At 35.0% G+C, this 15,068-nt stretch overlaps 1 protein-coding gene across 1 annotated transcript in view; it reads left to right on the plus strand.

The window, feature by feature from the left end:
- Window positions 1-355: 355 nt before the first annotated feature.
- naf1 (nuclear assembly factor 1 homolog (S. cerevisiae)) overlaps window positions 356-15,068 on the plus strand; it is a 37,546-nt gene continuing 22,833 nt past the window's right edge. Inside the window, exons 1-3 of the mRNA XM_006629470.3 lie at window positions 356-409; window positions 1,599-2,228; window positions 3,154-3,313. Coding sequence (XP_006629533.2) covers window positions 1,609-2,228; window positions 3,154-3,313 — 780 coding nt within the window. The 5' untranslated portion in view covers window positions 356-409; window positions 1,599-1,608. The remainder of the gene's footprint in view (window positions 410-1,598; window positions 2,229-3,153; window positions 3,314-15,068) is intronic.

Here is a 15,068-nt window from a genome sequence, read left to right on the forward strand (position 1 = left end):
TGTTCAGGTCTTTTTTGCAACACATTAAAATGTGCATTTTTAAATAATTTCCTAGTAATAGTACAGTATTTGACCTTCTATACATGCTACAGTAATATTATGAGTGCTGTTGTATTAAGCACTTGCTTTTTACAAAGCGAAACGCAGAACAAGACAAGCAATGGCTATAGTTATTAATTCCTAGAATAAAGATACATTTTCTTTAAACAGAAAGTATTTTCACAAACATCGTTTCCTTATGAGCAATGCAACACACTTTTTTATTTTTTTCCCCATGCAACACACTATCAGCAGCTTTATCACCGGCGTGATTTGATGACGTATGTTCTTTCTGCCCTGCGTAGAAATAGGCAGCCGGAAGAACTCGTTTGAGATCAAACAACGTGTTGCACTATACAATATCAGAAAGGTAAGCACATGATTAGTATACGCAAAGTAATATCGCTTAAAGTTTTAGAAAATAGCGTAAACATCCATAAAAGTGACTCTTATAATATCTATTTTTGCTTGTCATAAATTATGCTATTCGCTATTTCTTTTCGAAACAATGTAGTTCAAACTTGCGGTAAATGCTGTGATCAACGAGCTTGCTGAAAATCTGCTGCCTTTTGGTTTTTAACATCAGTGCATCAATTGATTTTCATTTTTATTGTCTATATAAGGGTCGCGGCGGTTCAGCATGTATCTGAAACAGCCACTGTAACGTCAATTGTGTGAACATCAGTTGTAGCATCTTGTAAATTATTGTTTCAGCGTTCTTAACAGTGCAAATTTGCAACGAATTGCATGAAACGGATATCAGAAAAGTGTGTTTTCACATGTCCCAAACTCATACACTACGACATGCAATATCATACCACCACAAAGATGAATGAAGAAAAATATAGTTGTTAGAGCAGGACAGAATTGTAAGCAATAGATAAAGAGAAAAATGAGTGAGAATATTCTATGTAGATATTGATCACAGAAATAAAGTAAATAAATCTGTCTTGTTTTCCAGACTTCTTCGATTTCACATGTTGAAAATTTAAAATATTGTATTTTTCTTAACAATACTGCTACAGTTTGTGGTACTGAAATGTTTTTCAGACATTGGAGCATGCCAGTGGTGGAATGGTGGCACAGTGATTAGCATTGCTGCCTCCCACCACTGGAGCCCTGGGTTAAATTCTGGATCTGTGGTTTCATGAAATTGTCCCATCTACATGAAGTTTGTATGTTCTCAAAGTGTTCATGTGGGTTTTCCCAGGGTGCTCAGGGTTCCTTCCACAGTCCAAAGACATGCTGGGAGTTTAATTGGCTTCTGGAAAAATTGCTCCTGGTGTGTGTGATAGATACTTTATTGATCCTGTGAGGGAAATTGTGTGCTCTGTGATGGACTGGCATTCCATCCAGAGTGTACCCTGACACACTTGCTAGGACACTCTCCATCTTCCCTACATTGGTCAAAGTGGTTAACAAATGGGTGGATGGAACTTGTCTGTTTGTATTTTTATTGTGTGTATTTTGCCATTACACATTTAACTTTCTCAAAATAGGATAAATAGTTAAGTTTTCATGAAAAGTATTCATGTTTTTCTCTTTTTTTTTTCATATAGACAGTACACCATGGAACAAGAGCATTGTGAAACAGCTCTGGAGCATTTGGTAGATGCCAATACTGTGGTAAATACTGTAGAAACACAGAAAGACCAGAGCAGTGCTTTAGCTCCTGAGTTACTGGATTCTCTGACAACAGACTCTACAAAAGTTGAGACAGAGTCCCTGACAAATCCATTAAGCACTGGCATTGAAGATCAGTACTCAAATAGGCATATGGTTGGCACCAAGTCTCCCACACCTGGTACAAATGAAGTAAATGGCAATGTGGTAGCAGTGCCTGAATGTTCTGAGAAAGCAGAGAAACATGATTCTGATATACAAAGAGACGGGCCAGAATTTGATGCAGGTGGAGCAGGAGTTAAAAATACCGGAACTGGAATACTTGAAATGAATCAAGTGGCTGATCACACATCTCAGAGTGAAGACATGGAGATTACAGTGTCATCAAGAATGGAGACACTTAATTTTATGAACACTCCTGAAGCTGCTGAAGCAGAGAGCCTGCCGGCTGGGAAGAATGTTACATTTCCTCAGGTTTGCATGATATTAAGGAGTGATGACAAGGAGACTAACCCGAGTGAAGAAAGTGACGACAGCAGCTCATCTGAGGACTCCTCTTCCGACAGGTACGTACTGAACAGCCTTGTTGAAAGATTTTAAACATTTCAGAAAATATTTACAAAGTGAAAATGCAGATCACCCTATTTGTATGTTGTAGTAGATGTATGAAACATTTTACTATTCTGACTTATTCTACACTATCCTGACTTCACACCTCTTGATTGGCCTCTCTTTCTGTCCCCTGCTCCTGCCACTCGCTCCTCCTCTCTCCCAGCCTTTGTTCTTCTGCTACATTACCTTTGCTTACTGCCTTGTCTTTCTCACACCTGAAGAAGGCTCCATGGCCGAAACATGGTTTCTTTCTCCTTTTTTTCTGTATGGAATAAACCTATTACTTGTTCCTTTGCAGCCTACGCATGCTGACGCAGCTACCCACCTGAACTGAAACATTTTATGTCCACCTAAAACTTTTTTTGACCGGAAAAATGCTGTGAACCTATTTATAGATTAACATAGCAATACCACTTGCTAGTTAGATGTTATCAGATTTCAGAAGCTAAGCAATTTACTATTTACTGCTATATGTGTTCTTTCTTCCCAAATCCAATAATTATATGTTGCTGACCTCTTCAGCCAAGATGTTTCTTTGCCTTATTGTGGCAAGATGAAAAATATCGCCCTCAGTAGATTTTCACTACCCCGTTTATTCAGAGTTTGACTTGAGTTTACAGCAAAAATAGCATATTGCCGTTATTAAACATCAAATTATTAGATATTGTGTATTGTTTTTAAATAGAATCCTTTCTCATGTAGGGAATGTTGTTTGCCGTTTCAGAATTTTCCATTGTAACCTGTTTTCTCTGAATGATACATACAGATGTTATCATTCTTCATTTTGTGATTTATGGATTATTTGTTGCAGAACTAAGTTTCTGCAGTTTTTAAGAATTCAGTACATTTTTGTTTTAATTTCATGTTTTTATTTTGTAGTGATTCAGATTCCTCTTCTTCCTCGTCCTCCTCCTCTTCGTCTTCTGCGCTTCTGCCTGCTACACTAGGTGAAGCTGATGATGATGATGATGAGTGCATGGCTTTTGGTAATGGGAAAAAAGCACATCCTGTTAAAACTAAAGATGAAATTCTCATTGAGGTATGTTATGCAAATATTTTTGCCTTTTAATAAACAGTGTAACCTCTAAGAACCTTGAGTAGGCTCTGGTAAAAAAGTTATGGAGCTTTGTTATTTGTTACTTCTCTTGATAGCTACAGTGTCTTGTGTATTTCACTTTTTAGGCTGTACCTTAAAAAAAGGTAAAGAAAAAATGATTTTTTTCTCCTAAACTGCAAGCAACATGTCTTTTATCATTGACCCAAGAGCATGAAAGATATCTAGAATACCAAGGAGTACCACTGCATTGTATCAGTTTTATGGATAATTAGATTACTGTGACATTTGTTTTCATTGGGTCTTGTAGAATGTTTTGACAAAGAGGTTTAAAGTTTTGGGGTACAATACCACTGTTCAAACAATAGCAAAAACAGTTATTTTGAGGTTATTTTGCTTCTTCATGATTGCAGTACTCCATACATATATAGTATTGTTGTGCTTAGTTTTCAGAAATCACTGCATTATTATAATCTCACTTGAATTTATACCACTTTAGTCCTACTGCGCCATGTTGCATATTACCATTACAATCATATAGTGTTTTGTAGTGAACATAAGATTATAATTGGAAACAAAAAAGAACCACTAGTGGCATAGAGGTGTACATACTCACGACACTGCAAGCATTTGGGTTTTGTTCACGGTGTTCCAGTGAAAATATGTCATTATTCAAATTAAGTTGTTCTAATGCTTAAAATGGCAGTAGCTTTGAGGCAGGCAATGCTTTCTAAAGCATACAGAGTAAAACATTCCTCCAGTAATTTTAAAACAGTCAGTGAAAAGGTCATGTTTTATATCTATTATCATCTTTAATGCATATTTTGTGAGTTAAAAAAAAGTTCCAAACATTAATCAATGACAGCTAGTACATTACTTCACGGGAAATCTAATCATCTGCTAACCTAGAAGGTCTATTGTCATTGTAGTTATGAGAGCCTCTCCATCCATTTTCTAGAACTGCTTTATCCTTAAAGAGTTAATAAGTATTGCAATGTATGTATTAGATGTTGGCAAGATATTTAGCAGGCATGCATAAATTTTGAGCAATGCAACAGTTTTTTTGAACACAATATCATTTTTAACACATGCAGCATGTTTTTTTTTTAATGATGGTAGACAATGTTTCTGTAAAATAAAAGAAAGGCTTATATTTTGCCTTAGGTATTAAAGTCTGTAGTTAAAACTTTCCTTGTGCTCTTTTGATAACACAAGTGTGCCATGCATGCCTTTTGAAATCTCTTGCTCTTTCTGCATAGCAGCAGAGTTTGTTCAGACTGCACCAGGCTTTTAATTATGAAAAGTTTTTATAATTAATTTATGTAAATCAAATCAGTAAGCAAGATTATGATCTGCCTTAGCAGTTGTTTGTTTCACATGTTGAAAGTTAGCTTAGTGGTAGAATTACCTTGGGAGGTAGTTATTTCTGTTTAGAAGTTTTTTGTTATTGACATGTGTATCATTAGGTAGAAATACTTGACTCATATACAGTGGTGCTAGAAAGTTTGCGAACTCTTTAGAATTTTCTGAATTTCTGTATAAATTTAACCTAAAATGTTATTGGATCTTCATCTAAGTCATAAAAATAGAGAACTCAATAAAACAGATAACACACAAAATGATATACTTTTTCATTCATTTATTGATCAAAATGATCCAACATTAAATCTCTATCCAACTTGCTGTAGCTAACAGCCGCCTCGCTGAGGCAAGAAGGGAATCTCCAAGCTGGGACTTGGTGGTTTGGGCAGCTGTTGGCGTTTGCTGAGGAGAAGTGAGAAATGGCCAATTGAGAGAAGACAGGCAGGAGGCAGGAACAGGAAGGGAAGAATGCCAAGGGAAAGGTGCTAGCAGGACAGGATACAGGCAGCTTTTGGGCCTTTCAGATTTTGAGTCATAGGGACCGGAGTATGTTGTTATCCAGCTTTTCTGGTAGCTTGTCCTAAAGAAGAGCTCAAATGGCTGTTCCTGAAGTTTGACTTTTGAAGAAAAAATTATTCTTTCGTCATTAATTTATTAATAAAACTTCATTATAAGGCAAGTACAATTTACATTAAATATTACACATTATGGTGTGATGGTTATAATTATAATACTTTAAACTTAGTATTTTTGCTTTGGGTTCATGAATTGATTCATTTTATGAACATCTAAGACATTTCAAATGAGTGAAATCTATTCTTCCCATCTAGCACATTTGGTAAATAGAAATTAATTTATACGAGGATGTTATAAATCTATATCTTGAAATAATCAAGGGTATACTTGATTTAAAAAAAAAAAACTTCCCAATCTGCATCTATTGGCTGGTTACTTTTTTCCAGACCCTCACTGGTTTTCTATTCTAAAAGATCCTTCTGTTAAGTTTGAAAAGCACTTGTCCATGGTTTATAGTGTCCCCATCACTATACTGGGGAATTAGGACCCACATAGACCACAGCGTGAGCGCCCCCTGCTGGCCCCACGAACACAGTTTCCAGGAGCATCCTTAGTTTTTCCCAGGACGTCTCCTATCCAGGTACTGACCAGGCTCACACCTGCTTAACTTCAGTCGGTTGCCAGTTTTGAGTTGCAGAGTGATATGGCTGCCATAGTCAACTATAGCTGTTACAATATTAATAGAACTCTGGTCTATTGAATGAATGAAGGTTGTTCTGATTTATTTCAGATTTCAATTATATCTATCTTGCTTAATTAATAAACACCTTTTTAAATCCTTATTTATAAATTGAATTAGGTTTTAAAAATTGATGATTTCTATCTAACGTAATATAAAACCTGACGGGTATGAGCTTTTCAGGGGCAGGATTTGAGGCCCCTGTATTAATTTATTCTTTAATGCATATAGGACTTATCTTGCCCTTCTGCATGCAGTGTGGTTTTTTATACTCATAAACTGTATCATTCCTAGTCTGGTTTATTGGAATGTCAAGCCTTTCTTTTGCAGTCAATCTGTGATGTTTATATAATGCACTTCAAAGCATTGCATAATATGATTACAGTTTCTTAATAATTCTCTTACCTACAATGTTAAGTTTCAGAAAAGACTAGATCAATACGGACATTTTCTCTTGTAGGTTCTCTGACAAGCTGAGTAAAAAAGCCGTCATTAACCATTTGAACCATTTCTGGTGCTTCCAGTCCAGTCTGGTGTCATTTTTTACCAGTCTTTTTAACAAATTTAAAATCTTTCATGAAAGCCACTTCTTTTTTGGCACATATTCCTAATAATTAATATTTGAATTTGGTAACAAACTCCTAAGAGTATGCCTTTTGCATGTTTTTAAGTTTGACCTATATAGATTCTGAGAAATCTTGACTCAACTAGGTTATTGCTATGCACGTTTCTTTGATATACAGTAGAGTGCACTTCCCCCTCTTCTATCCATCCTCCTTTTCCAGAACACTGTGTATCCACTAATGTTATATTCATCACCAGCACTCTCCAGAAACTGTTGTGGTGATTCCAGTTACATCTTTATTACTTGCTAATGTCGTAGTTCCTATCTCATGTATAATGTTTTTAATAGTGTTTGCAGTTAGGTTAACAATTAGAAGTAAACTTTTAATTTGTGAGTCGTTCTTTGGATTCGTCCCCCCTTCAGTCTACTTTAAATATTTTTTTTTAGTTCTCCATGGATCATTATGAGAAGACATTATGTGCTTACCTCATTTAGGAATGGAATGGAACTGTTTCAAATGTGAAGTGTGGTGTTTAAGCCAGTGTCATTTATCTCAACTTAGACGATGAAGTATTGTCGCCTGCTTTTGTTAGGAACCTGTCTGTTCTATAAACATCATCAGCAACCTTAGCTCTAGGGAGACAACATACAGCTGTTAACTCAGAATTCTTGATGCATAGCTTACATACAGTGTTTCTGGGCATAGTGTCGTCATCAACCACTCCGCCATTATTTTTTTTCTTGTGGTTTTGATGTCGCTGACACTGATTTTAAGTTTTTGTGACTGGTATGTGGACTTCACTGCCCATAATAGTGATGCCCTGGAAGCTGCTGCCTTGAGTTTTAAAGTATTAGCTGTTTTCTTCTGTCACCATAATTGTCAATCAAACAACTTTTACTTCCACAGACTAGTTATTTGAACAACACTATATCATTGTGGATGCATCAGTTCTGCTTTTGCTGTTCTTGGTGTTAAGCTGTTTAACATATAAGCATAAGGAAGCTCGCAAGCAAATGTGTCATATTTGGTACTATTTTAGTTCTGTTTTTTGTTTTTCCAAAAGTACTTACCCAAAATAGCCGTTAAAGATAGGTTGATAAGTCCTTATTCAAATAGAACTGTTAACATGGACTTTTTTCCATTTACTGCAAAGATATGGATATGACATATGGCATTCTGATGCAGTGGAACTGGAAAACAATCACAAAGATGGAGTATAAAATTATGTTGGTGAGGTGTATTGACTCATGGTTTCTCAGATTTTGGCCTGTCCTTGATAGACTGTTGCTTGCCATCTGGGGCTACAGCCAAGAACAGTGTACTAGTTTTCAACATACCAGTAACACAAAGGCCTTGTTCTGTAGAAACGCAGGGCATATTAGTTCCTCTCTGTGTTTTTCTTGATTTTTTTTTTTTTTACCAGGCTTGACATTCACCTGGTTAAATCATTTCATTACTTGCGACAAATCAACACTAACATAATAATGCCAAAACATTTAATCAATATCCAAAAAAATCCCTGTACGTTTCTATAAAACTATACATGCATGCATAGAGTGATATTTCTTTTTCAGTAATTAAGCAGATGTTAGGTGTCAACTGTATTACAGTATTGATACTTCGGCTGTATGTTGCAACTGTTTAGAGAGAAAAAAATATTTTCAATCTGTTACATTAATTAAGTGGTTAGTAATAAAGGCCAACTTTCTTTAATCAACATCTATGCCTCTTTTTCCTTTCCTGGAAAGCAGAGAAGCAAAGTACTTTTTAAAATTCCATTTGAAGACCAGACCATCTGTTCAATTAAAAAAGAGACACCTTATACATTATGTAATTTTCCACAATGTGAAATTTGCTTTTAGATACACTGAGCAAGATGACGTCGTTTTGTTTATTTAAAGAAATAAAGAAATATTACCTGCAAATATATAAAGCTCAAAGTTCAGTAATCAAATTAATTGAAAGATGAGAGTGCGTACAGATTAGTGTAACTTTAAATGATTGTAAAGGGAGAGAATAGTTGACTTGATATGGTTATTAGAAACAAGATCAATGATTGAAGTTTGTTTCTTTCAAACCAAATATTATCAAATAAGAATGAGTTGTGTAACATTTGCACGTCTGTTAACTATAAACTTGTAAAATTACAAACTGAAGAAAGATTAATTAAAATAAAATAAATATGTAAAATAACACTTGAATAACTTAGCCGTCTCACCATATGGATTATGATATGCAGGTTTGTTTAATATATACACTACAGATTTTGTATTTAAAATGAAATCTCTTTTGGGTGAACCTGTTGGTCTTAAATTAATTGTAATTTTCTTTGTACTTTTGGTTAACTACTAAATTGCTATTTTCAGTTTTAGCTTTAATTTTCCTGGGAAAGCTAAGGTTGCTGCTGGCAGAGGTGTTAGTGGGGCCAGCAGGGGGCGCTCACCCTGCGGTCCATGTGGGTCCTAATGCCCCGGTATAGTGACAGGGACACTATACTGTAAACAGGCGCCGTCCTTCGGATGAGACGTAAAAACGAGGTCCTGACTCTATGCGGTCATTAAAAATCCCAGGGCGTTTCTCAAAAAGAGTAGGGGTGTAACCCAGGCGTCCTGGCCAAATTTCCCATTGGCCCTTACCAATCGTGGCCTCCTAATAATCCCCATCTATGAATTGGCTTCATTACTCTGCTGTTCATTACTCAGCGTTCTGGCGCACTATGGCTGCCGTCGCATCATCCAGGTGGGGCTGCACATTGGTGGTGGTGGAGGAGAGTCCCCATTACCTGTAAAAAGCGCTTTGAGTGGAGTGTCCAGAAAAGCACTATATAAGTGTAAGCAATTATTATTATTCTTATATGACAACCTTCTACCACAATGAATAAATCCTTGTACTGTTCACATCACAATACAAAATATGAATGTGACAGTTGTGCGGCAGATGTACTATTCAGTAGACTTGTGGCCCATTGCTTATTGAACATTTACCCAATGAAAAGGGCCAATATGTGACATCTAGGGCTTGGTAAACCTGCACATACTTGTAAGGATTCTACAAGAGGAATGCAAAAGTATTCTGACATTTTCCTGGTAACTGTAAGTTTGATTAAGTTACAATTTAAAATTTCTTTTGATGATCAGTATAGTTTATGATTTAAAATTGTAAGGAAAAAAGTATTAAAAAAGTAGGATGCAAAAGGTTTTATTTATATAAACTTAAACTATTGTAATATTTACATATAGTAATCCTAATTAATGGCAAAGGGAATCATTGAAGTCAAATATTTTACAGATTGATTCTTAAGAACTTTACTTAACTATATAAGTCATTTTTTGTTTAAATTATAGTTATAAGGTTTTTTTAATGCATTTTTTATTTCAGACTGTTTTGTGGGTATGTCAAGTTATGATTTCAAATAAGCAAATACAAAGATGAAGAGAATTCCTATAAAAACTGTTTTGCCTATACTGTTTACAGATGTTTTTCATATGAGATGTTAGAAAAGAAAATTAAAACAGCAGACAATAATGTACACTATTGGTCAAACTGTTAAAATTCAAGCTAGAGCCATTTTAGAAGATGAAATTCTGCAACAGCAGAACAAAAATTGAACTGTAAAAGCACTTGACGTTTGATGTTAACGGACTCAGTTGGAAAATACCGCAAGGCACTGTGCTCTTGTCATTTTTAATTATATCAAAACAAGCCTTATGTTCCAAAAATCTTTGCAGACTGCTTTATTAAACAAAAATATTAAAAGCATGAAGAATTTTGTTTCTAAATGAAGTACAGAGTTAAATTGTCTTTAATGGGAAAATTGTACCTGCTGATAGTATTTGAATTAGTGTAATTGTAATTGTTTTGTTAAAGATATGGTATGGAAATAGTTCTTATTGACTAGTATCTACACTACACATTTCAGTAACAAAAATATATCACATATTTAAAACTCCTGTTTGTGTTATGGTACATTTATACCCCATAGTAGGGGTTTCCAAATCTGGTGAGTCATAATCCAGCAGGTATCATAAATCTCCCTTATGGCATCAATTTGTAAAGTCTTGGAATGATAGTAATTTGGTAGCAATTATTTTAAGTTTCATTTAGGTCCAGAGTAGCAAACTATGATCCTTGAGTGGTACAGGGTGATAAAACATTTATCCATCCATCCATCCATCCATCCATTCATCCATTTTCTAACTGCTTCTTTACAATCTGGGTCATGGAATGTTTGTTTTCTACATAATTCCTGAGAATACATTACACAGAAAATGGTATACAGAACACCTAGTCAATTGATGAAATAATCGGAACATTTTGGAACATCTTACAGTTATTCGTTTAAGAAGTTAATAACTGTGCAAATCCCTTAATTATTTGCTCAAAAGCTGTAAAACTGACCTTTTATTATTACTACACATTTTTGGTTAAGTGTAATTTAGTGTTCCACCGTTATGGACAGTTTGACATTTCTCTTAATTATTTGTTGCATAATGAAGCAGTAATATTCCTACTAGTGTTCGCCAGATTCTTATTCACCCATGTGTTTTCATTCCTGATCATGATCTTTACTAGAAGATTTGCCTTTAGCCTTTTGTATAGTATTTCCTACATAGTCGTTTCATTTTAATCTATGTGAATAGGCTGGCTATGTTAGGTTTCTACCGAGCTGTCTTTGTATGTTTAATATTGAAATACCTGTCCATTTTCATAAGGTGTTTTATAACATTTTAGTTTTCTTGACCCATTTGCCAATCTGTCAATTCATTAGCATTACTAAAATCCTAAAAGTTTGAATAATCTTCTTGGATCCTGTTTTTATGTGTACTATAATATTATAATGTTAAAATTGTTGAAGTTAAAAAACACTAAACAATAATGATTGGTAGTTAGGAAGTAAATGCCAAAACCCTGAGGACAAAGCTAAGCCACACACTATGTTGTACTTCCAAAATATGCTAAAGACACATTCTTTTCTGAAACTTTTGCTTCATGTGATAAATGGATAGACAGTTTTGAAATGTTGAGTGAAAAGTGTGCTTTGTTTGACAACATTTAAGTGACCAAATGCTCTCGATCATGTATTTTTTTTATTTGGCTTAATAAATGTACTGTCTTTGAAAGTGAATAGTAGAAACATTTATTTTCACCATTTACTAATTTGGGGTCATGCTGTCCCTATAACATTTTTAAGTGAATAAATATCGAAGAACGAAAGAAATATTGCCGTTGGAAAATGTGAATTTAACCGGATTTGATTTGATTTTTTCATTTTTGTTATATTATTCCATTTATCTTTATTGTTCATTTGACAAATGTTTTACCACACAGTTCCTACAGGTAAAATCTTGACCGTTTAACTGAGGTTTGGTCCTGAAATTTACAACCCATATCCACAGTCCACAGATTCAAAATAAAAAAACTGAATCAGTGGGGGTATTACTTTAGCATTGCTGGTATTTTTCAGCACCATTTGTTCTCTACTATTGGTGTTCCAGTGCTTGTTTTGCAAAGTAAAAGCCATCCTGCTGTTCAGACAGCATGAAGTAGTGTTTACTCAGACAGCATGAAAAAATGTTCAGAAAAAAGCTGTTGTGGTAGTAGAAGGCACATAAACCTGTTTGTTACTTTCTTCAACTTTTATACACAATGGAATTTCACAAATAAAGTTTTAAAGTAAAGCTGGACATTATTTGCAGAACATGCCATGATTGCATACCTAATTTCACAAAGCTTTGAAACCACCCAGGAGCTGTTAAATGTACCAAAATGACCAAACAGTTCACCTTTTGAATGCTGAATGATTCGACCACCAAAGTGCACTCTTTAACCCTTAGTCTGGACATCACTTGATTAACTTTGGGCATATTCTAAGTCAGCTGTGGCAGGGGTGGTCCTAGGTTGTTTCGATTTATCTCGGCTTGCCTCATATCAGCAACCCAGTGGTTTGCTGAGTGTCTTTGAGTTTATCCATGACAGCCTCATTGTTTCTCCATTCACTGCTAACTTTTGATGTGAGAAAACAGGACAGGTGGCTCAATAATACAAGTTTTACAAGAAGGCCTGTACTAATCCTTTTCCCTTCTGTGCTGCTAGGACGGCTTTAGCAGTAAACCCACTTTATTCACAACTCTTGATTCAAAAATGATATGTAGGCTATAAAAAGAAAAATATGTGGCAATTGTAGTGCTCTGCGTAAGAATCCAAGTCTTACTAACAAGGATGCCATTCGGCCCGTTTTTCATGTTTGGTTGTTTACTGATCTGAGGATCTCATCCAGCAGTTTCTTTTAAACCATGCTTCAACAACACTGCTGGGCACAACCCCCTTGGTAAAGAAGTACCTCCAGTTTTTTGCCTGTCATTTTCTAAATCTAAAGGCCATTGTACTGACTTTCAATACTTGAATCAGATCCTGTCTGATGCTGTTTAAGACTGATAAGGTTTAGTTCTGTTGTGCTCTCAGTTTCAGATGAACTGAATCCAAGTAGACATTGCATCTTTCCTAGGTGCCAGTTTAGATAAACTTAACCAATTACCCTCTGAGTATGATTTTTAATCCTATGAAGTGTAATTATTTAAAATATCATAATATAATAGTTATGTAAATCTGTTCTGTTGAAAATATTGACTGAATATTGTATTAATTGATACATAGAAATATGCAACTGTATACACCCATTCCTTGCTATGCGTATGATCTACAGTATTTCTGAGTTTTTGCTACATTGAAGCTCTCTTTTCCTCATTTAGTAATGTTCATCATTAAATGTCCTCCTTATTTTTAATATAATGGCAAAGCATGTTGCCAGTGCTGCTGTGCTTCAGGTGTTATTCATGCAAACATAATAAGAAAAGCATTTCCCTGGCTGTAAAACTTGAGGTCGATAGGATAGAAAAGGACTGAAAGATATTCTGATGGCCTTGAACTTGGCTTCATTGTGCCAGTGTTCCACAGTTACAGTTTTTATAAAGTAGTCTTGTTAACTACAGCCCTAAAATAAATTGACTAATTAACATAAACATGAATGAACATGCGTTAATGTTCTTTTTTGACAAAGTTCTCTATAAGATAACAGAATAAAAGTGGGTAAATTTGTGGATGCTGGGAAGAAGTTGCAAGCTTTTCCTTGGGAAATAATGGGAGTTTTGTTTTCAATCAGAATTTTGCATTGAATTTAATGAATTCCCCTCCAAAAACTTGAGGGTGTATAAACTGCAGGACTATAATATTTCTTATTTACCTTGTTTCTTAATTAGCAGGATTTATGTTTTTAACTGTAAATGGAATAGGCAAAGTCGAGCTATCAACAACTCCCTTTTCTTTGGGTTAATACATCTGCTAAATTACTTCTATTGCTCTACAAAAAAAAAAGTCCTTTAGTGGAAGTTTTTCTTATGGTTATTATGTTTGTATGAACTGTTTACTGGATATTGATATAGAACTGGGACAGCACAATGGCGCAAGGGATAGCAATGCTTCCTCAAAGCGCTGGGGCCCTGATTTCAGCTCCCGACGTGGTTTTCTTGCTTGCGTGGGTTTTCCTCAGGTGCTCCAATTTCCCCCCACAGTTCAAAAACATACTGGTGGGAAAATTGACCCATTAAGTGTGTATCCCGCCTTGCGCCTGTTAATTGCCGGGCTAGTCTCTGGCTTTCCCACGACGCTGAAGTGGATGAAGCTTTTAGAAAATGGATGGATACGCACCTGAAAAACAATTGGAAATGAACTGTGTGAATCATTAAACTGTTAAGTGAAAGTGCATGTGCAAGTACATTAACAGTCATTTAGTTTGGTCATTTTTTTGTACTCTTTTTTTTTTTTAAATTTAAGCTATTTAGAAATCAATTGAGATGAAAATGCCAGCAATGTGCAGCAATCAAAAAACACAGTTGGCCATTCCTCACATAATTGACACATTAAGCAAATTTAATAAAAAATGCAATGGTTTTCCAAGCGTGTTTTAATTTATTATTTGAGAATGACCTATAAGACTGGCCACCACTGTTCTGCAGGCTAACTAATGCGATATGCAAGCTGTGCATTTTGATTAGCATGAAACAGAAGAAATCCAGTATTGATAAAAATTGATGCATACAAGCATCATCCTTGATGATAAGTTATTTTGGTGTTTATATATAGGTCTATTTTTTAGCTTCTGGAGTAGAAATATATCGCATTAGAACCTTAATTATTTGCATTGAAACTAAAATTAAGTTTGGTGTATTTACTTAAAGAAGCTGTAAGGTGTTAGAAACAATCCTATGGATATGTATTAGTGGCACAGGTGTTCGTTGAGGCTAGGGATTTGTTAACACTCCACAGTAATAGAAGAAAAGAAAGAAAAACCGGGTAGCATATCTATTAACAGACATTATTGTTAACACTCCACAGTAATAGAAGAAAAAAAAGAAAAACCGGGTAGCATATCTATTAACAGACGTGCTACCACAAAGATATCAGAATTTTATTTCATGAACATCTTCATGTTTTGTTTTGCCTTAGGTTAAACATTCTGCTAAAGTTTTCAAAATATGTCAGAATAATCTAAAAATGAGGT

This window comes from Lepisosteus oculatus, chromosome 1 (genome assembly GCF_040954835.1).
Source record: "Lepisosteus oculatus isolate fLepOcu1 chromosome 1, fLepOcu1.hap2, whole genome shotgun sequence".
NCBI lineage: Eukaryota > Metazoa > Chordata > Actinopteri > Semionotiformes > Lepisosteidae > Lepisosteus > Lepisosteus oculatus.